The sequence below is a fragment of the Phyllostomus hastatus genome, unplaced genomic scaffold (assembly GCF_019186645.2).
Source record: "Phyllostomus hastatus isolate PE091 unplaced genomic scaffold, TTU_PhHast_1.1 phas_contig_40, whole genome shotgun sequence".
Taxonomy (NCBI): domain Eukaryota; kingdom Metazoa; phylum Chordata; class Mammalia; order Chiroptera; family Phyllostomidae; genus Phyllostomus; species Phyllostomus hastatus.
In genome coordinates, this window is record NW_025333872.1 from 64,825,359 (window position 1) to 64,849,990 (window position 24,632).

Consider the following 24,632-nt stretch of genomic DNA (forward strand, 5'->3'; position numbering starts at 1 on the left):
AACAACAGATCTGTAGGCCACGAAACTGTCACAGAACATACACTATACAGGAAAGCAGGTGAGTATTTTTTCTTCAATATTTTACCCCCTGAAAGCAAACTGAATGATTCTTTAGAAAAGTGATCAGGAAATCACACCTATTATCACTCCAATCACACATTAACCTATCCAGCACAGCCCCTCCACACTGGCAGATTACAGGCACCCTGGGAAGTGCCATTCCGTATCAGCTATGCCCCTGCTTACTTCTGTAAGTGTAATGAGGTAAGTTCTAGCAATGAAGTAATAACAAGTATTCACAGACCCACAGACTAATTCAGAGATTTATAAATCTATGTAGGAATGGAGATTAAAAACAAATAGGGAAAATGCAGTCAGAAGTTCCCAACTCATGAAAGCAGTTTCTAAGTGTTAAGCAATACCATAAGGACAAGTCATTAGCCACTTACATCTGATTCCCAGTAATAATGAAAGATTAGGCTCCTTGCCCTGAGCACGCTGATTAAGAATACTACACAATGCCTTCAAGTCAAGCAAACAATAGGACATTTCCTTGAACAGCTGATCAATCACATTCAAATCAAATAGTGGTCGTTTGGAAAGAACCGCCTGCTGCCTGGATTGGTCTGCTTCCTGGCCCTGATCCAAGAGACAGCACGTCTCTTCCGTCTGTCTTTGGTTCTGCAATGAATAAAGATAACAAAAATCTGGTGGTTAGAACAGAGGGAAAGCACTCAAATGTGACACAGGTTAACATTTTCTCCCAAGTCTAGAAACAAAACAGTGGAATATTATATGCACATTAACCAACTGTATGTATACAGAGTAGTGAAAAAAAAAAAAAAGAGAAATAATTAAACTGTGGAAATGGTACCTCTGTGCCAGCTAATCCTATGGAGGAAACAGAAATCCAGAGTCTTCGTTTCTAGGAGTCTCCCATGCTCTCACATAATGAGCATCTCGGATGTGTATGTGTTTTTCTATAATACGATTATTCTCAGAACAAAGGAAACTCTACACTTCATCCTGTAGTTTTATTATTATTAGCACAGTAATTTACTTACTTTGCAACTTTTTTTGTATATTGAGAAAAAAGTACATATGTTATTATATTAACAGCAGTCAAAATTTTCAGTGTAAGAGAAAAATACAACCACAAAATAAAAGAAGAAAAAAATTACCCTAAACAAGTGTAAAGTGTTAAATTGACTTGGAAGACTCAATACGAAGTCACGGTCTCCCACACTCTGAGAAAGCAAAGCCACCCTCACCTCATCCCCAAACCACCCTCATCTACTCCTCGTCCCGAAAACTGCTAATGAAAGGGGAGCTTAATTAGCTTTCCAACTGGGACTGCATTTCAGAATAACCAAATAGCCTGTGTTGATGAGAAAAAGATACATATTTTTTAAAATAGATGAGTGCGAGCTAGTAAGCATAAAAGGAATGATGTACTTAGAAAAAATACCGTTCTTTTAATTATCCAGTAATTCAAACAATAATCACTGGTGGACACTAGAACCATCAAGGCAAAAAGTGCTGGCAAACTACATACTCACACAGTTGCCTAAGCATCGCCCCGCAGACAAGCTGCTTTTGCAGAATAGCCTTGTCCCTTATAGTAGAATAACCAACCATACATAATTTGATGATGTGAACTACACCTGCAAAGTATTCAGGCCAAAATATGTTTGACCTGAAACTAATGACACCTTTAGCTCTAACTTCTAGCTGATAAGAAAACAGAGGGAGCGGAGAACAAGGCCAGTGACACCAGGAGGAAGCAAACAGACAAATCTAGAAGTCTGATAATCTGCAGGTCTTCGAGACACCAGGCCCGGTTTGGTCAACAGTCACTAATACAAGAGAAGAAAGAGACCTTAGGTTCCTAAGACAAAATAAAATGCAACTCATGGTCTCTACTGAAGGCTGGTTTAGAGTCACTATAAAAAACACTTATAAAGGAGTGGGACAATTTTAATGAAGACTGGGTATATTATTGAGTATCAAGAAATATTATTCTTATTGGGTGTGATGATGGTGGCATGGTTACACAGGAAATGTCCTAATTTTTGAAGAGGCATTCTGAAACATTTAAGTGGCAAATATCATGATGCTAGTTAAAAAAATTAAAATAAGTAGTATTTGTATGTATAACATGTCCTTAAATGCAAGCCAAGTGTTTCATCTCATAATTAAGTGAAGAAAGTGTAATCTGTTCCAATGACAGCACCAACGCTGCACCTTCCTTAACGATTTTCTGGGGTAATTTCATTTCTATTCCATTTACGCCTTAGTCCATGGTGCTGGGGCCTAATCTCTATCAAACATGTGACTCTGCTAGAGTAAAGTCTGTGGAGTTGTATTCTAAGACAAAATAAATAAATAAATGTCTTTTTATTATGATTTTAGTAAGAAACCTAATGGATATAATTAACTGGCACATCAAAATCAAGTCCCCAAGTAAAAAAAAAATTGAATATGTACAAGATAAGCATTTATTCTAACTTAAATAGGGACTGGATCACGCTTTGAAAGTAATTTGAATTTCTTCTACTTACATCAAGCAATGTTTTTGTTAACCTGTGTAGGTTTCTTTCTTTCTTCTCCAACTCTTCCATCATCTTTTGTGTGGTTAGTTTTTCTTCAGAAAGTTTCCCTTGCAGAGACTAGAATGAAGAGAATTGGAGAGCAAAGCATATTAACACTGAGAGCAAAATGCAATCCGCTAGTGACAAGTACACTGGCTCTGAATACTTCAGACATACTATCCTCCCCAGCCCCTTGGATGAAGGGATCAAGTTTAAATCAACCCATATTTACCTCTAGAGCAAGTGACTACAACAGGGAAAAAAATACCATCTTTTCTACAAAAGTTTTTAATTTGGGTAAAACATGTTAAATCTAAAGCTGTGGTTTAATGCTATATTGTAAAGAGTTCTCATTTTATTATGTATTGGGAGCATATCAGCAAACCTGTACCTTTTAAAATATTTTTCTTATAATTAATAAGATACAAAGTAGTAAGATCATAAGCCTGTCCCTATTTTCTATCATTTGAAACACAGTTAAACACCTGCCTCAGTATACAGTATTCCAAACAAATGTAATGTTGAATTCAGGGCAAAGGCCTATTATGGGGCTTTGGTAAACTAATCTCTTTCTTAACTCCATTACAAAGTTACAAATCATCCAGACACAATACTATTGTAAGAAAATCATGAGTATACCAAAGCAGCATATAGGATATTTTAGAAGTGCTTGGGTCATTTCACTTAATAAGTCTAGTTTTCAGCTACACACTAAAGAAGAACTTGCCATAATCCCTGTAGTTACCAGTGATGTCTAGATGTTTCTACCAACATTTTATTTTTGTTAAACAAGATCAATAAACTTATGACCAGAGGAGAGATTTCGTTTTTTTCTTCAGGACCATATTTCTGAAAAGACTGACCACCTAAACAGCCCCCAACCCCCTATGAAGGCTATGTCCCTCCCGCTGTCTCTGGATGGAACGAGAGAAGCAGTTGCCACCTTAGGCTGAGGTAAGACTGTAAATGTGACACGTTTTCTCAACAGCAGATATTCAACCCTGTAGCTTTGTATTTTCATTTGCTTGCTAAACTCGGAAAATAATATTACATTTAATAAGTCAGAAGTTGGATACAAATGAAGTAAGCTCTATAACAAGTTCATTTCCTTCTAGGGAAAACTTGTTTTATATTCTACAAAAATGAATCTCCCAGCACAAAGTCACATGGGTTCTCTGAGTATGTACATTTTTGGAAAACTAAAACTCCTTTGTAACTGCATTTGAATGAATGAAAACCTATCTGACTGAACGGTACATGGGAATTTATGTACCTAGCTAAAGATCAATGCTTACTGGCATGACAAGATTATCTGGCTGGAATTCAGAATTCATCCTAAATTTGCTTAAGATTTGTGACTATGTATTTCTTAGAATCATAGAAAAAAGGCACCACGGGTAAACTACTCTAAATATATTTTAACACTGAACCCAAGCTGCCTATAATTCTTTAGAAGATTATATAGCATTTTATATTAATATATTTTATATTTACATTTTTCAAAGTGATGTTGAATGTGACTAGTAATTAGCTAGTAAATCTTACTGGTACAGGGTGGGGCAAAAGTAGTCTTACAGTTGTGAGTATGCAAAACACAGGGTTTTCTCTTGTATTATTATTTATTAATTATTGTGTTATTTTCCATATGAACAACTGCAAACCTACTTCTGCCCCACCCTGTATGTTCCCATGTTAGACTAAATTTAAATCAGTGAAGAAATAGACAATCTTCTCTGTTAAAATAAATAAAAAATGTTTGGAAATAGTGCTGTTTGTAATAAGAAGGAAAATTGGATTTGGGAACTACATCAAGCTTAGTATGTTATGTTGGTTGGGTTCAAGGGCACTTATCAGGCAGCTCTTTTCACAGATATGATTACCCTCAAAGGACCAAGTGCTATATAATTTCCAAGATAATTCTAGGTATGAGTGCTAAAGCTGTCTGACAATAACATTCCACCTAAAAGATTATTTCTCTATCCTAAATTGTATGATAAAGCATACGGTTAAAGCTTAAGAAAAAGGGGGAAAAGAAAAATTCCTATTAAGCTTAGAATGGATTACTAAAATTAAAAACACATTTACAAATGTCTACAGTTTCTCTTTAAATTTCCAGTTTAATAAAAATGTTTTTCAAAATTCTAAGTTACTAACCTACTGATCGTTTATCACAATAATTCCTGAAGTTTAAAATGGTTTTAAGCATATTTGTTGTTTTGATGTAAATATCCAGAAATGCTAACCCTCTTTTGCACCAAACACAAATAGCCCAATAAAAGAAAGTCAGATGTGTCTTAGCCAAAAGATTCTACCTACTCCACAAACACAATTTAGAAGAAAATATTCTGGAAAAAAAAACCTCGTTAGCAGTTTTACCACACACACACAAGGCCATGCAAGAGTTTCACACATATTCTCCTTCACGCGATGGTTCATTCAGCAAAAACTACAGCCGAGCACTATCTGTGCCCTGGATGATACACCAGTGAACAAAACAATCACAACTTTTGGCCCCTGTGGAACTTGCCTAGGAAGAAAAAGACCAAAGAAAATAACGATAGTAAATGTGTAAGTTACAAAGAATTATACATTAGAATTTGACTAGTGCTTTGGAGAACAAATAGAGGGGGCTGAAATCTCAGGTGGTAGAGTAAGGATCATGGAAAAAGTGACATTTAAGCAAAAGCCTGGAAGAGGGAAAGACTGTGTCCAATAGATAACCAGAGAGTGTGTCAGTCCATGCAGAGGTTCTGAGGTAGGTAGTGCCTTCTTTGAGAAAAAGTAAGAGAGTTAGTGTAGCAGAAAATAAAAAATGATAAAGTCAGAGAAGGAAGGTGGTGTGGGGAACATTATGTAAGGCCTTGTAGTAACTTTGATTTTCACTCTGGAAAATGAGAAACCAGTGAAGATATATAATGTGATCTGATTTTTGTTTGCAGGTCACTCAAGTTGATGAGAACAGACTTGCAGGCAAGCAGTGGTGGAAGAAGGAAGAGACAATCCAGGTGAAGAATGAACATGGCCTGGACCAACAGCAGATGCTGGTGGAAGGGGCCAGATGTTAGATACATTTTGAAGGTAACAGGATTTGTTCACAAATGTGAGGTAGGAGTAAAGGCAAAGATAAGTTTAAGATTTCTGGACTGAGCAAGTGGAAGGGCAGATTTGCCATTAATACTGACAGAAAATATGAAAGGTATAGCATGCCTGACGTGTCAAGAAGGCAACTGGATAAGCGAGTTGTAAAGTCTGGGGAGAATTCTGAGCTGAAGATAAAAATTAGGGAGTAGTGAGCACACTCATTATATTTAAAGGCAAAAGACTGGGTGAGATCACAAAGGAAAGTATAGCGTAGAGAATTTAAGGAAAGAAATAAACCCCCATTAAAAAATATAATAAATATTTTAAAGAGTAATTTATGTATCTTTAAAATAAACTTTTACATAAATATCACAAATGAAATTAAACCTATCCCTAGGTTATGAAAAGGAAAAAATTATTTCTATCTACTAAGGTATGTTGTCCAATTTTTATATACTAATCTACTAACTTGCCTATATCTTTATTATAGTAGGACTTATGCTACAGGCCTTACATTTACTGTCTAGTTAAATAAACAACAAAAGAACAAAAAGGAAATTCCTCTGCTATTTTTTTGGCTGAAATTTGCAGACATTTCAATTATCTAGAAACAAAGTGTAAGTCAATCACTCAAGGACAGGGTACCAGAATTCATCCAATCGGACAAGTGAAAAGAAAAGACAATGAAGAAGAATAAAGTTAGCTTAAGGGATGGACAACATTGAGCAGACCAGTGTCTGCAACATCGAGGTCCCAAAAGGAGAAGAAAGGGGCAGAAAGCTTACTTGAGGAAACGGCTGAAAACTACCCTAACCTGGGGAAGGAAACAGACATCAGACCCAAGAGTTCCAAAAAAGATGAACCCATGGAAACCGACACGAAGTCACACACTGATTAAATTGTCAAAATTAAAGCCAAGCAGACAATCTTAAAAGCAGCAAGGCAACTTGTTACATACAAGGGAACTACTATGAGACTATCAGCAGATTTTCGAGCAGAAAGAAAAGAACTGCTATCCAAGAACACTCTACCCAGCAAAATTGTCCTTCAAAACTGGATTTTCCACATAAGCAAAAGCTGAAGAAATATATCACCACTAAACTGACCTTACGAGAAATATTAAAGAAATATAAGTGAAATGAAAGGGTGCTTATTAGTAACACAAAAACATATGAAAGTATAGATCTCACTGGTAAAGGTAAATATATAATAAAATTCGGAATTATCTAATGTCAATACTCTGTTAGTGGATAAACAAGATAAAAAAATAAATTGTGGCATCAAAAATATAAAAAGTGGGAGCACTGCATTAAATTAAGAAGCTTTTGCACAGCAAAGAAAACCAAAATGGAAAGGCAACCTAACAAATGGGAGAAAATATTTGCAAATCATGTATCTGATAATAGGGTGATATCTACAATATAAAGAAGTCATACAACTCAATAGCAAAAATACATAAACAATATGATTTAAAAACGGACAGAGGCTCTGCACAGATAATTTTCAAAGAAAACACACAGAGCTCTGGCTGGCGTAGCTCAGTGGATTGAGCGCAGGCTGCGAATCAAAGTGTCGCAGGTTCGATTCCCAGTCAGGGTACATGCCTGGGTTGCAGGACATGGCCCCCAGCAACCGCACACTGATGTTTCTCTCTTTCTCCCTCCCTTCCCACTCTAAAAAAATAAATAAATAAAATCTTTAAAAAATTTTTTAAAAATAGTACAACTGTTTAAAAAAAAAGAAAACATACAGATTGCCAATGGGTTCAAACAAAGCTGCTCAGTATCACTGATCATCAGGGAAATGGAAATCAAAACCACAATGAGATTTATCACCCGAGAACTGTTAGGGTGTTATTATCCAAAACAAAACTAACAAAACAAAACAAAACAAAACGCTGGAGATAACAAGTGTTGGCAAGAATATGGGGAAGAGGGAACCCTTGTGCACCATTGGTAGAAATGCAAATTGGTGCAGCCACTATGAAAAACAGTACAGTGGTTTCTCAAAAACACAAATATAGAACCATCAGATGATCCAGCAATTCCATTTTGAGTATTTATCCAAAAGAAACAAAAACTCTACCTCCAAATGATATATGCACCCCATATTCACTGCAGCAGTATTCTCAATAACCAAAACATGAAAGCAACCTAAGTGTCCATTGAAGGATAAACGAATAAGCAAAATACAGTACATATACAATGGAATATCACTCAGCCATGAAAAGGAAATGTTGCCATTTGTGACAACATGGATAGACCTTGAGGGTATTAAGCCCAGTGAGATACCTATAAGTATCACAGATAACAGAAAACAGGTTGATGGTTTCAGGGGCAGGGGTTGGGGTATTTTAATAGGAAATAGGTAAGAAGTATAAACTTCCAGTAACAAAGCACATCCTGGAGATGTAATATACAGCATGGTGACTATAATTAATAATACTGCATTATATATTTGAAAATTGCTAAATGTGGATCTTAAAAGTTCTCATTATAAGAAAAAAATGTATAACTATGTGGTGATGGTTGTAAACAAGACTTATTGTGGTTATCATTTCACAATAGATAAAAATATAAAATTATTATCCTGTACACCTAAAACTAATGCCATATATCAATTATATCTCAATAAGAAAATAAATAAAGTTAACAGTGAGAGGAAAAAAGGAGAATTAACAGTAACAACGTAAGATTTTGGTGTCAGATAAAAATTAGGTCCTGGGTCCACAGCTTATGCTGTACAAGAATGGGTAAGATGTTCAAGCTTCCTAGGCTCCAAATTCATCAAAACTGTAAAGTACTGTGAGAATTATGCAGTGTATATGCAGACAATACCTTAGATGTCTGCCTATCCACAAATCCCATGAGTTACAAGTAGTCATACTTGTACAAGTTCAATTCTTTTCTTAACTACCCTCTTGCTACCAGATATAACTTAAAAAAAAAAATAGCCACTTGAGAGGTCTGCTTCCAGAGAGAGGACACGAGGAGCTCATGTGAATATTATTTTAAAAAACACATTTAAAGTTTCTGGAAATGGCCCTAAAAGCATACACAAATGAAGAAACATCTATTCAAGAAAATCTACTAAAACTCAGTAAGAACAGCTAAGTCTGTGATAGTTTAAACAAAACCTACTCCATCCCCACTCTCATGGCTCAGCGAGACGGAAACTCCACTCCAGACTAGGAGAGCCAATGAAAACAGAGGGCTCGCTCCCTCCCCCGCTCCCAGTTGAAGAGCTGCCTTCCCAGTAGCAGCAGGACAACAGCATTTCTCATCCTGCCCTCAGCCACCTGTAGCTGAGGCTGAGTTTCAGGCACATGCAGGCAAAGGCAGGGCTCTCTTCTTCTGTCCAGGAGCCATCGTGGATTGGGTGCAGGACCTCTGAGAATACCGGGACTCGGACTGCCTTGCTTTGGCTTGTCACAGTGCTTTCTAAAGGCTCTAAGACCAGGCCTACTGCCAGGCTATAAAAAAGAACTTCCCAGGGAGCTTGTTAATAATACTTATTTCAAGTTTTACCCCAAAGATACTGATTCATTAGGTTCACTGTGGGGCCCAGAAATGTCTATTTTAAAAACATGCCAAGTAATGTGAATATTCATACAAGTTTGGTGACCACTCATAACACATACAGGCTCAGGAATATTCTTTCACGATTCCAGTGTGCTCCCTTCCTACGACTCCCTATCTCACAGAAAGAACTGACTTTTCAAAAGTTAAATCCATGTTTTATGGTTTTTTCTAACATTTTAATTAAGCAAGAACTATAACGTACATACACCAGGCATACATATACACTAAAGACCGCACTCTTTAGATGTACAAACACTGGAGAGAAAGCTTATTTGCTAAAAAGCTACTTTTCTTTTGATAGAAGACTTTTTTTTTGGCTGCTAGGTTTTTCAAAAATTAGCATTAATTTTTTAATAAAAATATTTTTAGCTTTACATGCATTATAAAGCAAATTTCATGTAGGCTAAACTGTAAAAGTTAAAAAAACTGAAGGGTAAAAAAACTTCGTGTCAAAATATCACAAAATTTCATAAAAACAGGAGATAAACACCACACAATAATGGGAAATGGTGAATCAATCAACATTTACTTAGTTTGAAGAAAAGTTATGTTCTGCCCTGACTGGTATGGCTCAGCTGGCTGGGTGTCATCCCACACAACAAACATTACCCCTTTGATGCCCAGTCAGGACACACACCTGGGTTGCCAGTTCCGTCCCAGTCAGGGCGCATGCAAGAGACAATCGAAGGATGTTTCTCTTTCACATCAATGTTTCTCTCCCACTCTTTCTCCCTCCCTTCCCCTCTCTCTAAAAAGAAATAAATAAAATCTTTTAAAACATTAAAAAAAGAAAAGTTATATTCTACCTATAGGTCATTCTATTGGCTTATGATATACTTTCCCACCATTTTTATTGAGGAAACCTGACAGATGAAGGCTGTAACAGAGATATACTAAACACAATAAAATATTCTGAGTCTGTGGAAATGTCTTATGTGTTAATAAACAGGACAGACTGTCACAGTTTTGAGATTGGTGTGTCCAGCCATGCCTTTAAGAGTGAACATTCTTAATGACCTTTGAAGCATCATTCTGTCTTTTGTGATACTATTGAGGCAGGAAATAGCCAGGAGTGAGGAAACTCTGGAGGCACCCAGGACTAAGACAAAGGACATCAATACAGAACAGAGACCCTGTTCTAAAACCAGTTGTTGCTGCTTTCTGGAAAAGTGCTGAATCACAGTGAAGCATGCCTGCACCTCAGCAGAAGATGCTACATGACCTCTGGTTCATTATAATAGTGTTATAATAAATTAGCATTCTAGGTCCTTTTGGGGAGGTGGGGAGGTGGAGAGGTACGGAGACACGGAGCAGCATGGAGATGCAGAACAGGTGCTTCCATATTCATGTGTGGTCGATAAAAACAGGGAGGGATACCTCGGGAGCAAGGTTCCCAGTCCCATACCTGACCACCCAGTCCAGGGTTCCAGTGCCAGAAAGATAAGTCCCCATAACTTCTTGCTATAAAAACCAGTGGGGCTTGGGGAAGTTGGAAGAAAGTGTGAAATTCTCAGGAGACTCCTCTTAGAAGACCACAGCCAATTTAGGACTTATGCAGACTCACTCCCTCTGTGATATAGCACCAGGGCAATAGCTGGAAGGGCCCTAGTGGCATATGAGGGGAAACTGAAGTGACTGGTATCAGGGTGAATGTCAGGAGACAGCTTCCTCCTGGGCAAAACTCCAGAGGGCAGGCAGTGGCAACGGCCCCTCTCCTAGCCCTCCCCCCACACAAAGCCACAGAGCAGTGACACAGATTGCTACCCCTCCCTGGCAATTGCCTAAGGCTCCACCCCATATAACCTACAGGTGCGCTTTTCTACCACAGGCCATGCTACTAAGGCACAGAGTCAAACCAGCTCTAATACACAGAAACAAACACAGGGAGGTGCCAAAATGAGGAGACAAAGAAACATGGCCCAAATGAAAGAACAGAACAAAACTCCAGAAAAAGAACTAAACAAAATGGAGATAAGCAACCTATCAGATGCAGAGTTTAAAACAATGGTGATCAGGATGCTCAAGGACTCATTAGGTACTTCTCTAGTCAAAAAAAGACCCAGGCAGAAATGAAGGTTACATTAAGTGAAATAAAAATCTACAGGGATCCAACAGGGAGGAGATGAGGCCAAGAATCAAATCAATGATTTGGAACATAAATAAGAAAAAACAATCAATCAGAACAGGAAGGAAAAAAAAAAGGAATTCAAAAAAACAAGGATAGGCTAAGGAGTCCATGGGATATCCTCACATATACCAACACCTGAATCATAGGGGTGCCAGAAGCAAATGAGGAGCAAGAAATTGAAAACTTATTTGAAAAATAATGACAGAAAACTTCCCTAATTTGGTGAAGAAAATAAACATACAAGTCCAGGAAGCACAGACAAGTTGCACCCAAAAAAGGACCACATCAAAACACATCATAACTAAAGTGCCAAAGGTTAAAGGTAAAGACAGAATCTTAAAAGCAGCAAGAGAAAAGCAGAGAGTTACCTACAAAGGAGTGCCCATAAGGCTATCAGCTGATTTTTCAAAAGAAACTTTGCAAGCAAGAAGAGACTGGCAAGAAGTATTCAAAGTTATGAAAAGCAAGGACCTACAACCTAGTTTACTGTATCCAGCAAAGCTATCATTTAGAATGGAAGGGCTGATAAAGTGCTTCCCAGATAAGGTCAAGTTAAAGGAGTTCATCTTCACCAAGTCCTTACTATAGGAAATGTTAAAGGGACTTAAGAAAAGGATCAAACTTATGAACATTAAAATGGCAACAAATACACAACTATCAACAACTGAGTATAAAAAGAAAACAACACTAAGCTAAGAAGCAAAACAGAAACAGAATCAAAGGTATGGAGATCATTTGGAGGGTTATCAGTTGGGAGGCAGAAGGGGAGAATGGGGGGAAAGGTGTAGGGTTTAAGAAGCACACATTGGTAGGTAGAAAATAGAAAGGGGTATGTTAAGGACAGTATAGGAAATGGAGAAGCCAAAGAACTTATATGCATAACCCATGGACATGAACTAAGGGTGTGGAGGTGGCTGGGCAGAATAGGGGTCCCAGACAGAGGGAGCAAAGGGGGAAAATTAGAACACTGTAATAGCATAATCAATAAAATCTACTTAAAAGAAAAGAATAGAATCCCTCTGGCCATTGAGTGTCAATCTTTGCTCAGGGTTGACCTGCTCCTCTGTTCTGTGGACTGTATTATCACTTAAAAAATGAGCTTTCCCCCTTTCTGCTATAAACTCTGTGTGTTCCGTTCAACTCATTGTTCATTGATCACCAAGAACCTGGTTACCTGTGCCCACCTGAAACACTGGTTATTCATTGATACCTGTCATTCAGAAAAGCCGCTTTCAATCCATAAGTTTTTTCAGTGAGGGAACATTTTAATATATTAAACAAAACAAGTAAATAAACTTTTTTACTCTATATCACCTCTGCCAAAAGATTTCAACAGTAATAGCTCTGTGGAGACAGGCTTATGTAGGTGAAATGAGCTTTTGAGGCATAACCAGAAGGAAGGTAATGCCCAATGAACAACTCATTCACACTGAGTGCAGCCATGTTTATGGAAATGACAGGGAACGTTTAACTGAAAAATGTCTTTTTATATTGCATAATGACAGCAGAAAAACCTGCAGGAGAAGACAGTTCAGCCATACTGGTTTCACCGATGTAAAGAAAGGCAATATTGCTAAAGTATCAATAGGTAAACAAGATCTTCATGCCAGTCCATCTTTATTTTTAGAGCACTCAACTCAATTTCAAAATCAGCATATACTTTTGCAGGAAGCACTACTTCTTCTATACCACCAGGAGAAGACTGATTCCCCCGCTTTCAACACTGTGAATCAACTTGCCACTGCTTCACAAGATGATAGAATTGATGAGTACATTGTATTGTCCGGTCCCAAATATTTAGAAATAAATGCACCTTATTAGTTTGGCTTCCATTTTCTAATTATTTTGAAGAAACAAGAAATGTTTACTAAAGCATTTTAAGATCAAAGAACAGAAGGGCATATAATCACATATTCTGCTACATATTTGTTTATATATGGTCATGACATATCTAAATGTGAGCAAGACTTGGTTAATGTGTAAGAATGAACTGTATTAAGGTGCCTCAACAAATACAAAAAATATACATTTCATCCAATACAAATATATCCTGAACATCTATAATATGAGATAGCATGTGATAAATAAAATCTTATAAATCTTATCTACCAACACTTCGATGCCAAAGGACAATGTTGAGATGCTGTACTCAATTTGGATTGAGATAACTTTTCCTAGATTTACTTCTCAGAAAATGTTACCAAGTGAAATATAAATTCCTTTCATTATGGTCTATAGGTAAAATAAGAGCTAAGAAAACCTAGCCATCTTGTGATTCAAATGGCTTGTAGAACAACTTAAGTTATGTCTGTAGAATTGTAAATTAAGAAATGTAACTCCTAAGAATCAAACCAGCAGGCTCACATACTTGTTGATTAAAGTGACAAACTACTCTACATGGCCAAAAGCAATCAAAAGAGACTAACACCCAAGCCATTTACCTTTTCCTTTTTAACTCCCATTTTAAAGAATATTAGAATTAGGAGGCATAAAAGTATTTATTCAGCAAAATTTGCCCAATGGCTTTCCATCATACTTAGAATAAAATAGTGATACAAAGAACACGTGCCCCTATGTCACCTGGCCCCCAGCTACTTTCTCCTGTCACCTCCCAGCCATCGCCCTCACAGTCACCGCACTCCAGACAGCAGCCTCCCTGCTGGTCCCAGAGTGCACCAGGCACATTCAGGACGTTGGTTGCTCCCTTCGCCTGGAATGCTTTCCCTCTGCTTATCTTCACTCAGATCTGTGTACATATTATTTTCTCATGTAAAACTTCGTGACTACTGTATCTAATGCAACTGTCATTGCCCTCTATTTTTTAATAGCTCGTATCACTACCTCATATAATAATTCATTTTCTCCATCTCGCCCCACTAAAATAGGCAGGCACTTGCTTTGTTCAATGATGAACCCCTGGTGTCAGGAACAGTGCCTGCCACATATGAAAGTGCTCAGTAAATATGGAAAATCAATAGAAGAATTAAAAAGTCTACTTAATCCACAAATTTTGGGTTGTGTATCATGGGTCAGATACTCTAAACTCTGGATATGCAGATATCTACCATCATCTCCATTCCCAGGAATCTAAGTAGAGGGTAGAGACACAAATATGTAAACAAAATGTTATATACTTTGATAATACAGAAAGAGTAATATATTAGGAAGGAGAAGGCTTTTGCAGTCACAGTGGACTAAAAATAGACCACTGTCTTATATTAGATCACTGATGACCACAACCAAATGTGTTCTTAACAGCAGAGGTAGACCACACCCAACTAAAAAGAGAACAAGTAAGGAACAATCTTCACAATATTTTGAAGAACTGATTTACTGAATAGCATTTTTGTTCTAAAAATTCAAAGATTAATATTAGAGAATTGCAACTTCATCCCAAGTGCTATTTATCTTTTCATACAAATACATACCATATATGCTTTATACTTTTTAGGTTGTGTAACCAGTATATTGGCATAGTGCTAAATTAAAAGAAGTACAAAACATTGCTTACCTGAATTTCTAAAGCCATTCTGTCAATCTCATCGTGTTGGCTATCTATTATCTAAAACACAGTAAATATTTTAGTCTGAATCAAAAATTTTCTAAAAATATCAGTATTTCAAAAAACAAAGATAATCACAGGCAATTATACATTTTTAAAAAATCAGGATGTAATTTTTTAAATAACAGTATTCATGCCAAGTATCCTTTAAACAGCCACATGATTTGGATCACACATATGTAAAACTATAAACTTCCTCTACTTCTGACAAAAATTTTCTCTAATGGAATTTATAAAAATAATTTTGGAACAGACTTTGAATAATTTAGGAAGGAAAAAGATATCCTTTCGATTTTGCTAAGAAGTAATATAATTTCCTGAGTTTGGCTTTTATTTAAATTTATTTAAATTGTTTTTTTCTTTCCAAATAAAGATATTCAAACCAAAATTTCCATCAGCTATTAAATATTAGCAAAAATAAAAAGCAACTATGAATTATTTATCTAGACAAACATACCCACATAGTATAGATTTCATATTTATTATCAAAGACACATACTGACCTTGCCGGCATTCTCATTTTGTTCTCTCAGGCTATCATTTTCATTCTGAAGCTGTTTTGCATCTAACATAGGAAGGCGAATTCCATCTTCAAGGCATCTTTCTACCTTTTGCTGCAAACTGTTTTATAAAGACAATTATATAAAGAAAATAAGCTCTATGTGCTGGCTTTGGTAAAGACTTCAACATAAATGAAGCCCCTCCTTAGGCTCTACAACACTTTTTAGTCAGGCAATAATCAAGACCTACAGACAGTATATGAATAAGTTTCAGTACCTATATTTTATGCAAGTAAGAAACAGATAGGAAGCTGATTATATTTTCAGGAAAGAGACCAGAGTCAAGAGTTGCCTAGTATGTGACATCTTTAGGCCTTCATTACCCCAATCTGAGCTCTGCAATCTAAACCCTCTTCTTTACCTCTCCCCACCAAAAGCAGAGCTCCTTGGTTAAGATGATTGTGGTAGGGAGCTTAGGAATATGAACACACATCTTTGCCCTTCATTCTGAACTCAAAAGTTTGTAAAGATAGTCAGTTGTTGCCTAAACCAGCAGAATTACATTTCTCCTTCATTAATTAGAGCAGCAATCTATTACACGAGGTCTGTCCAGAAAAAGTCCAGTCCTTGTTAACATAACAAGAACAGTTTGCATGACATAGATGTAACCTGGCAGGCAAGGAGAGTGGACTGGAATGCACATACATGAACAATGACAACTTCACCGTACTCATCAGCAGTAGATGCTATTGAGTGTGCATGTGTACTGTTGCATCCAAAATGACTGAACATGTAGAGCAACGAATCTTTATCAAGTTTTGTATTAGACTTGAACATGCTTCTGCAGAAACTATTCGGATGACTCAGAAGGCTGCAGCTATGGGCAACTGGTGACTGGCAGCTTCATCACCACAACACACCTGCTAATGTATCACATCCCATGCAGAGTTTTTTTTTGGCAGAAACAATAAATCATACAGGTGACTCCGCAGCCCCTAAAGCCCAGATTTGGACCCTGTGATTTTCTGGCCTGTCCCAAAAGTAACATAACTTTTGAAATGGAAGAGATTTCTGGCCATCAAAGAGATTCAGGGAAATATGATGGGGCAGCTGATGGCAATTGAGAGAGCTGTGTGAGGCCCCAAGGTGCCTACTTTGAAGGGGACTGGGGCATCATTGTCCCATGCACAATGTTTCTTGTATCTTGTATCTTCTTCAATAAATGTCTCTATTTTTCACATTATATAGATGGACACCTTCTGGACAGACCTCGTATTTACTACTTTACCTAACAGTTTCTTGTGCTATCCGTGGAACACAGTTGCATTTTACAAGAGGAAATGACAAAAAGACACTCTGATACATCAAGGATAAAAGGATAAAGGAGGGGATAGTATTATCCTTGAGAAAGAAAAATAGCCATATTTGGGTTAAAAGAAACTATACCATTTACAATGCTGACCAAAACCAAAATTCAGCAGCAAGATACCTAGGAATAGCTCCACTTTAGCTTGTGATCATACTTGACAGTTGCTAAGTACTAAAAAAACCAGACTTCATCTTATTTGGGTTTTGATATTTTTACTATTTTTCTTCTTTCAAGTATTATGGCTATCCTCTTTTTCTCTGCCTTTCAAAACAAAAAAAAGGAAATTAATTTAAAAAAAGAAAAGGGAGCCTTTGAGATCTTGCTTCCTGACAGTGTCCACAGTTTGACTCAAAAAAACACTTATTAAAATTCAGAAAGAAAAAAGAAAAAGAAGAGATACCATATCCAGATAGCGGACAAAGAACTGACAGCACTAATGACACCATAAGGGCTTCAGATGTATTGGTAAAGGATGGCACCAAAGAAGTTTTAATGTATCACAAATGTAGCATACTGCTGTGGAATGTACTACTTGTCCTAAAAAGTATTTGCTTTTTCAGTCTAAAAGTGAAAAATACATTATTTCTGTTTCAGAATAAGTTTTTTTCCCCAATTCAATGTCAAGACACAACTATGTATTACAATAGAAACAAGACTTTTAAGGTCTTTCATATTTTAAAAAATGAGCCTGCTGTGAGGAGGGGAAAAGTGTTCCCTGTTGTGGAAAAATACCAAGGAAGTCTCCTTTTATGTATCCAGTCTCATCTTCTTTATGTTTTACAGCATGCTCACTTTGAAAACTAGTAATTCTCTTGATCAGCAAAGGTACCAACTATTGTATTACTAGGGATCACACCCACATATTTACTTACACTTTCATTTCTAGTGGAAACATTCTTATTTTATTTTGAAATCTCAGAAGTTCTTATGTATTCATAAAGCAGGCTACTTAGAAATATTATACAAAACAGAAAACTAGTGATATAATTCAAAGTCATATATACACCTGCAGTTATTCTGGAGCTTAAGGAATACTATATCACGCAGCTGAGGAAACTGAAATCTATTAACACTCCTGCCCCAAAGTCAAGTGACACCATAGCCATACAAGTATTGAAGAATTATAGAAGACCTTCTTTGATCCTTTGCATCTATTTGAAATTGAGAGAAATTTTCTGTGATAGTATCTCAGAGAGTATCAAGATAAAGTTAAGAAATGGAAAATGTATTCTGAAATGCACTGTACTGTCTTCCCAAATACAGAATACTAGAGTTGATGTTCTCCAAAACGCTAAAACAGAGTAACTCTAAATAAAAGAGAAGGTATGAAATCATATTAAATATGTAAAAGCACATAATGGAACAAAACAAACATTCAGATTATTTTCAGGTATTCCTAACTCTATATTCATAAAACACAGCTTGAGTTTATAATCATAATGCCCTATAAACCAGAATGGATACATTACCTCATTTTATCAGTAAGATGAAAGAAAAAATGTATGGCGGAATTAGTGGAAGTCAGAAAGCTATTTTAAGATGTGTACTAAAGTTCTCTTAAAGAGAAGGAAAGCAGGAAATAGGAGAAAAGGTAGAGTCAAAAGTACATGAAGTTTTTGGAGTTAGGTTAGAAGCACTGAAGACTGAATTAACCTAGAAATTTGCATTTTCTGTACTGAAATCCAAAATAAAAAAGTAGGACAGGCACAGTTATGACTCTGAAAGTAGTAAAGCAATATTAACACAGAATTATTAGATGCATTTTGATTAAACAGCTGAGAATAGAGTTATATATCACTGATATATGCATGAAGAGTGTATTCCCTAAATTTAGTTTTTTGTTGCTGTGTTGTCTCATTCTTCAGAGTACTTTATTTATTTATGACTGATAATCTATTAAGTTTTACAAACACAGTATATGTGCATGCATATATAACATAGTTATCTAGTTTTTTTAGGAATCCAGTATTTCCCAACTTAAATACTAGCTAAATATACTAACAAATGATATCCACTGTAATTCTAACTGCAGTGGTTTAAAACAGAGGAGTCCCATGAGGCCAGACGTGTGTGTAACCCTGGAAGGGATGTAGACAACAGCCCCATCTGTTCCTCTGCAGGAGGGTGCAACAGGGGCTGATTACTTCCCTTGGGTATAATTCATTAAGGACTGTAGTTTGAATATTTGGCTGCCCCTCTTTCTGTTATTTAGAATTTTCACTTACTTATTTACAAATCCATTAGATAATTTTTTTTTAACTATTTTCATCTAAAACCTTTGGCAAGATGTCAGTATGCCGCAACAAAATGTTAAATAACAACTGAGACAATCTGTTTTAATGATACAATGCTTCTGTTTCTTAATAGGACATCTTTAAGATAAGAGGAATACAGAATAATAATTATAAGTTAATGTATTTTAAGTAAAATGCTTTATGAGAAATATAAATAACTTGGACTTCCAGCCAAGATGGAGGCATGGGTAGATACACTTAGCCTCCTCACACAACTAAAAGAAGGACAACAAGCAATTTAAAAACAGAAAACAACCAGAACTGTCAGAAAATCAAATTGTATGGAAGTCCAACAACCAAGGAGTTAAAGGAGAAACATTCATCCAGACTGGGAGGAGGGGTGGAAACAGGTAGCTAGGGTCGATGGAGAAGACATGGAGAAAGGTGGTGGCTGGCAGGGCAGGTAAAGTGCTGGCTGGAGGAACAGGCAGTTCCACATTTGTGTGTGGATAAGATGGTGGGGTGGGGGGCGCAAATGGGGAGCGAGACAGACTATGCAACCCACAGTTCCAGTACAGGTAAACAAAGCCTGAAAATTTCTGGCTGTAAAAAGCTATGGGGGTTACGGCGGTGGGAGAAACTCCCAATCTCACAGGAGAGTCTATTGAAGGGACCCAAGGGGTCCTAGAATGTACACAAATGCACACACCCTGCAATCAGCACCAGAAGGGCCCACTTTGCTTGTGGGTAGCAGGGGAAGTGACTGAACGCCAGCGGAGAGCCAAGCAAGCAGCATTGTTCCCACTCTGACCCTCTCCCCCACATACAGTGAAATGGATTGCCCCACCCAGGCAAATACCCGTATAATTTAACAGGTGCACCAAGACAAAGAAATATGACCCAAATGAAAGAACAGATCAAAACTCCAGAAAAAGAACTAAGTGATGAGGAGATAGCTCACCTATCAGATGCAGAGTTCAAAACACTTGTAAGAAGAATGCTCACAGAAATAATTGAGTATGGTTGCAAAATAAGGAAGAAATGAAGGCTATGCAAAGTGAAATAAAGGAAAATATACAGGGAACCAACAGAAAAGGGAAGGAAACCAAGACTCAAATCAATGATTTGGAGAATGAAGAAATAAACATTCAACCACAACAGAATGAAGAAACAAGAATTCAAAAAAAAAATGAGGAGAGGCTTAGAAATCTCTGGGACAACTTTAAATGTTGCAAGAAGGGGGGTGCCAGAAGGAGAAGAGGCACAGCAGGAAATTGAAAATTTATTTGAAAAAATAATGAAGGAAAACTTCCCCAATCTGGTGAAGGAACCAGAGAAGCAAGTTCAGGATGCTCAAGAGAGTCCCAAAGAGAGACCCAAGGAGGAACACTCCAAGGCACATCATTACATTACCCAAGATTAAAGAGGATAGAATCTTAAAAGGAGCAAGAGAAAAGGAGCAAGAGAAAAGGAGACAGTTACCTACAAAGGAGTTCCCCTAAGACTCCCAAGTGACTTCTCAAAAGAAACCTTACAGGAAAGAAGGGGCTGGAAAGAAGTATTCCAAGTCAAAGACATACATCCAAGACTACTCTGTCCAGCAAAGCTATCATTTAGAATGGAAGGCAGATAAAGTGCTTCCCAGATAAGCTTAAGTTAAAGGAGTTCATCATCACCAAGTCCTTATTATATGAAATGTTAAAGGGACTTATGATAAAAAATATACACAGCAAAATGACAACAGACACACAACAATCAACAACCAAAGCTAAAAATCAAAAACAAAAAGAAACTGAGCAAACAAGTAGACCAGGAACAGAATCACAGAAATAGAGATCACATGGAGGGTTATCGGGTAGGTGGAGAATGGGAGAAAAGGTGCTGGGAATAAGAAGCACACATGGTAGGTACAAATAGACAGGGGGAGGTTAAGAATAGTATAGGAAATGCAGAAGCCAAAGAACTTAATATGTAGAACCCATGGACATGAATTAGGGGGGAATGCTGGTGGGAGGGGGGATGCTGGGTGGAGGGGGATACAAGGGAGAAAAAAATGGGACAACCGTAATAGCATAATCAATAAAATATACTTTAAAAAGAGAAAAATACATAAATAACTTAAAAATGACAAAAGAATTACTGAAGGCTTTCTTACCTCTGAACTGTAGTTACCAACTCCTTTTCTTTCTTTTTCTGGCATATTAACTGTGCCTCTTTCTCTTGGCACTGTGTTTTTATCTCTTCAAGCTTTTTTTCCATGTCTATCAAAGTCTCTTGTAAATTCTTGTTTTTTTCTTCTAGAACCTGCAGCTAGTAAGAGATTTTTTTAAGTTCATAAAACATGAAATATTAAATGTGTTTCTACAAGAAATTATCACTGTGTTATCAAGGATTAATACACTATAGTAAAAAGTCACACTTTGTTCATTTCATCTGCTTAATAACACTTTATCTCCCCCTCAGCATAAAGAGAGCTGGGAGAAAGGAAGTATGGAGAAGAGGAGAATGGAACCAAAAATTTCTAGGAGACAAAGAGAGAAGGTGAATGATCTCAATTTGGGGATTTTTTTTAATTATATTTTTAATTGTGGCAAAATATACATAAAAAATTTACCATCTTAACCATTTTTAAGTGTAAACCTCAATACTGTTACATACATTCACATACTGTGCAACTAACCATCAGAACTCTTTCCATCTTTTTGTTTTTTGGAAGTTTAAGCAGGAAGGGATGTCCCTATCTCTTTATTAGAAAAATGGAATTATACAGCCGGATTCATGAAATATATCACATAACATGGCAGACTTTTAGGATAATACACACACTGCATTTCTTTCAGTTTGATCTAAATATTCCATAGCGTAGATGTACTGATGAATTTAATCACTCCCTTACTGATGGAACCTCAAGTTGTCTCCAGGTTGTTTTTCTGTTTGTTTTTGTTTGTTTGTTTGTTTGTTTTGGGGGGGGGCAGTTGCCACTAAAAATAACAGCAATAAATATCTTTGTGGCAATGAGATCTGGTGTTTTCTTTCTGTACAACAGAATTTTCCAAGTGAGACTGCTGAGTCAGAGAGAGAGAGAAAGAGGGAGAGGGGGAGAGAGAGAGGGAGGGGGAGGGAGGGAATATGAATGTGTGTGTGTGTGTGTACACTTTATTTTTATGGTCACATTACAGTTGTTCCCTTTCCCCTCCTTTGCCCACCTCCAGCCTGTCCTCACCCCCCTTCCCTAAGGCCATGGCCACACTGTTAACCATATCCATGGGTCACATATGTTCTCTAGCTAATCCCTTCAGATTCTTTCATCCAGTCCCCCGTGAACCCCGACAGCTGTCAGTCTGCTCAATGTATCTATGCTTTGTTTCTATTTTGCTCGTTAATTTTCTTCATTAGATGCCACATATAAGTGAGATCATATAGTATTTGTCTTTCTCTGACTGGCTTATTTCACTTAGCATACTAGTCTCCAGGTACATCCATGCTGTTGCAAAAGGTACAAAGAACTATTTTCATCTCGCAAAGCAAATTTTATACCCATTAACAATTCCCCATCCACTTCTCTCCTCAGCCCCTGGCAACCACACTTTGACTTTTCCGTCTCTATGAATTTGATTACTTCAGGGACCTCATACAGTATTTATCTTTTTGTGACTGGTTTATTTCACTTAGGAGACTGTCCTCAAGTTCATCAATCTTGTAGAATGTGTCAGAATTTCCTTCCTTTTTAAGGCTGAATAGTATGTATACACCACATTTTTTTTTATCCATTCATCCATTGGTGGACACTGCGTCGTCTCCACCTTTTGGCTATCGCAAATAATGTTGTTAGGAACACGTGTCACATTCAAACATCTGTTTGAGACCCTGCTTTCAATTCTTTCAGCTGTATACACAGAAGTGGAGTTGACAAATTATATGGTAATTATATCTTTAATTTTCTGATGAACTATCATTATTTCCCATACTGGCTACACTATTTTACATTGTGACCAATGGTGCATAAGGAATCTAACTCTCCACACTGTTGCCGCCAACACTTGTTACTTTCTTCTTTTTTTTTTTTTTGATATTAGCCCTATGAATGGGGTATGTTAGGTGGCATGAACCCATGTTTTTAAATCTATACTCCTTGTGTTCCAGCTCACACAAGCTCTTGTCTTCTTCTTCAGTTACCTCTCCTAGTTTCACAAATCATAAGTTACTTTAAACAGAGAATGTGTTGTATTGTAGGTCTCGAGTCAGCAGAATAATGACACTCCATGGATTAGACCAACGATTTCAATTGGGCGCAGTCTTTCCTCCCACACAACATTCGACATGTAAAAATGTCTGTAGACATTTTTGGCTTGGGGTGAAGGAAGGACAAAGCAGTGCTATGGACATCCAGTAGGCAGAGGCTGGAAATGCTCTTTGGCATCCTTTAACACACAGAATGAATCCCCCAGAATTATCCTCCCTCAAGTGTCAACAGTGTCATGGCTGAAACCCCATGATCAGAAAGACTTTGAAAAAAGACTATAGAGTAGGTGGTTTACAGGTAAGGTTTGAGGAGGACAGGCCCCAGAACTGGTAGAAAGACTTTGGTTTGGGGCATCGTTAACAAAGAAAAACGGTCAGAAAAGAAGTCAGAGGAGTAAATAATGATCACAGAGTATAAGAAAGAATGTGTGGAAAAATTAAGAAGAATGAAGAAAACAGATCAAATTTCTGGAAGGACAGTCACAAAAGGTCTTACTGAATCTCAGCGGATCCCAGAGACCACTGGGAAAAGTCGGACTGTGGTGCATACGTGTGTGGGGGGAGGGCAGACAGGGCAGAGTGGTCCAGAAACCACCTGCTAGAGCAGAATGGTAAGTGAGGGAGTTAACACACAGGTTCACTGGGAAGGTAACGTGAAAAACAAGATCTACTCATGCTTAGAAGAACAGCTACTAATTAAAGTTAATCTTAGAAATAGCAATTAAACGGATTTAACTGATAACTAGACAAACGGAAAAGTAAAATTGTAAATTATAAAAATTATGGGATTTCTAAAACATTAACTGAAAACATGGTTTTCATATAATCTGAAGGGCACTTTATTTTATGTTACCTGTAAACTCTGACTTTGTACATCGTCTAGAGTTGGAAGGTCAGCCAGATACTTTTCCAAGGTCTCGATTCTTCTCTGCTTTTCTTTGTTTTGTTCAGATTCCTTCTGGCATTTCTTTTTCAGGCTACTGATATATCTATCTCTGGTTTTAAGCTATAAAAAAGATTATGAGTCTTTAGCAGTTTTATGTCATTAGAAAAATAATAATAAAACAAACATTCTAATCTTAGGTATCACTGATCTCTCCAACAGTTTTAGGTTATAGTTAATACCACCACCAACTCAAGTAAGATTACTTTATTTCAATTCTAATCTTCACAGTTTTTTCAAATTTTTATATCACTGAAATCAAGTTTTTGAAATTTTTGTTTTCTTTTACAACTGACAGCATTCTGTAAACTACTAAACTACAGTCAGCCAGGTGGCAGTGATGTCTTTACTGTATTTAATACAGTTTTCAGTGCCCACCTATGTGCCAATTTGGGCAAGGC

The 24,632-nt window shown here is 37.0% G+C and overlaps 1 protein-coding gene across 2 annotated transcripts in view; it reads right to left on the minus strand.

Moving 5' to 3' along the window:
• CEP85L (centrosomal protein 85 like) overlaps positions 1–24,632 on the minus strand; it is a 132,322-nt gene that overhangs the window by 7,667 nt on the left and 100,023 nt on the right. Inside the window, exons 7-12 of one of the 2 annotated variants that reach the window (XM_045842815.1) lie at positions 24,142–24,294; positions 21,202–21,356; positions 15,447–15,564; positions 14,893–14,943; positions 2,562–2,669; positions 450–681 (exon numbers count right to left, since the gene is read on the minus strand). In XM_045842815.1, coding sequence (XP_045698771.1) covers positions 450–681; positions 2,562–2,669; positions 14,893–14,943; positions 15,447–15,564; positions 21,202–21,356; positions 24,142–24,294 — 817 coding nt within the window. The remainder of the gene's footprint in view (positions 1–449; positions 682–2,561; positions 2,670–14,892; positions 14,944–15,446; positions 15,565–21,201; positions 21,357–24,141; positions 24,295–24,632) is intronic. The other variant, XM_045842814.1, reaches the window with a different exon arrangement.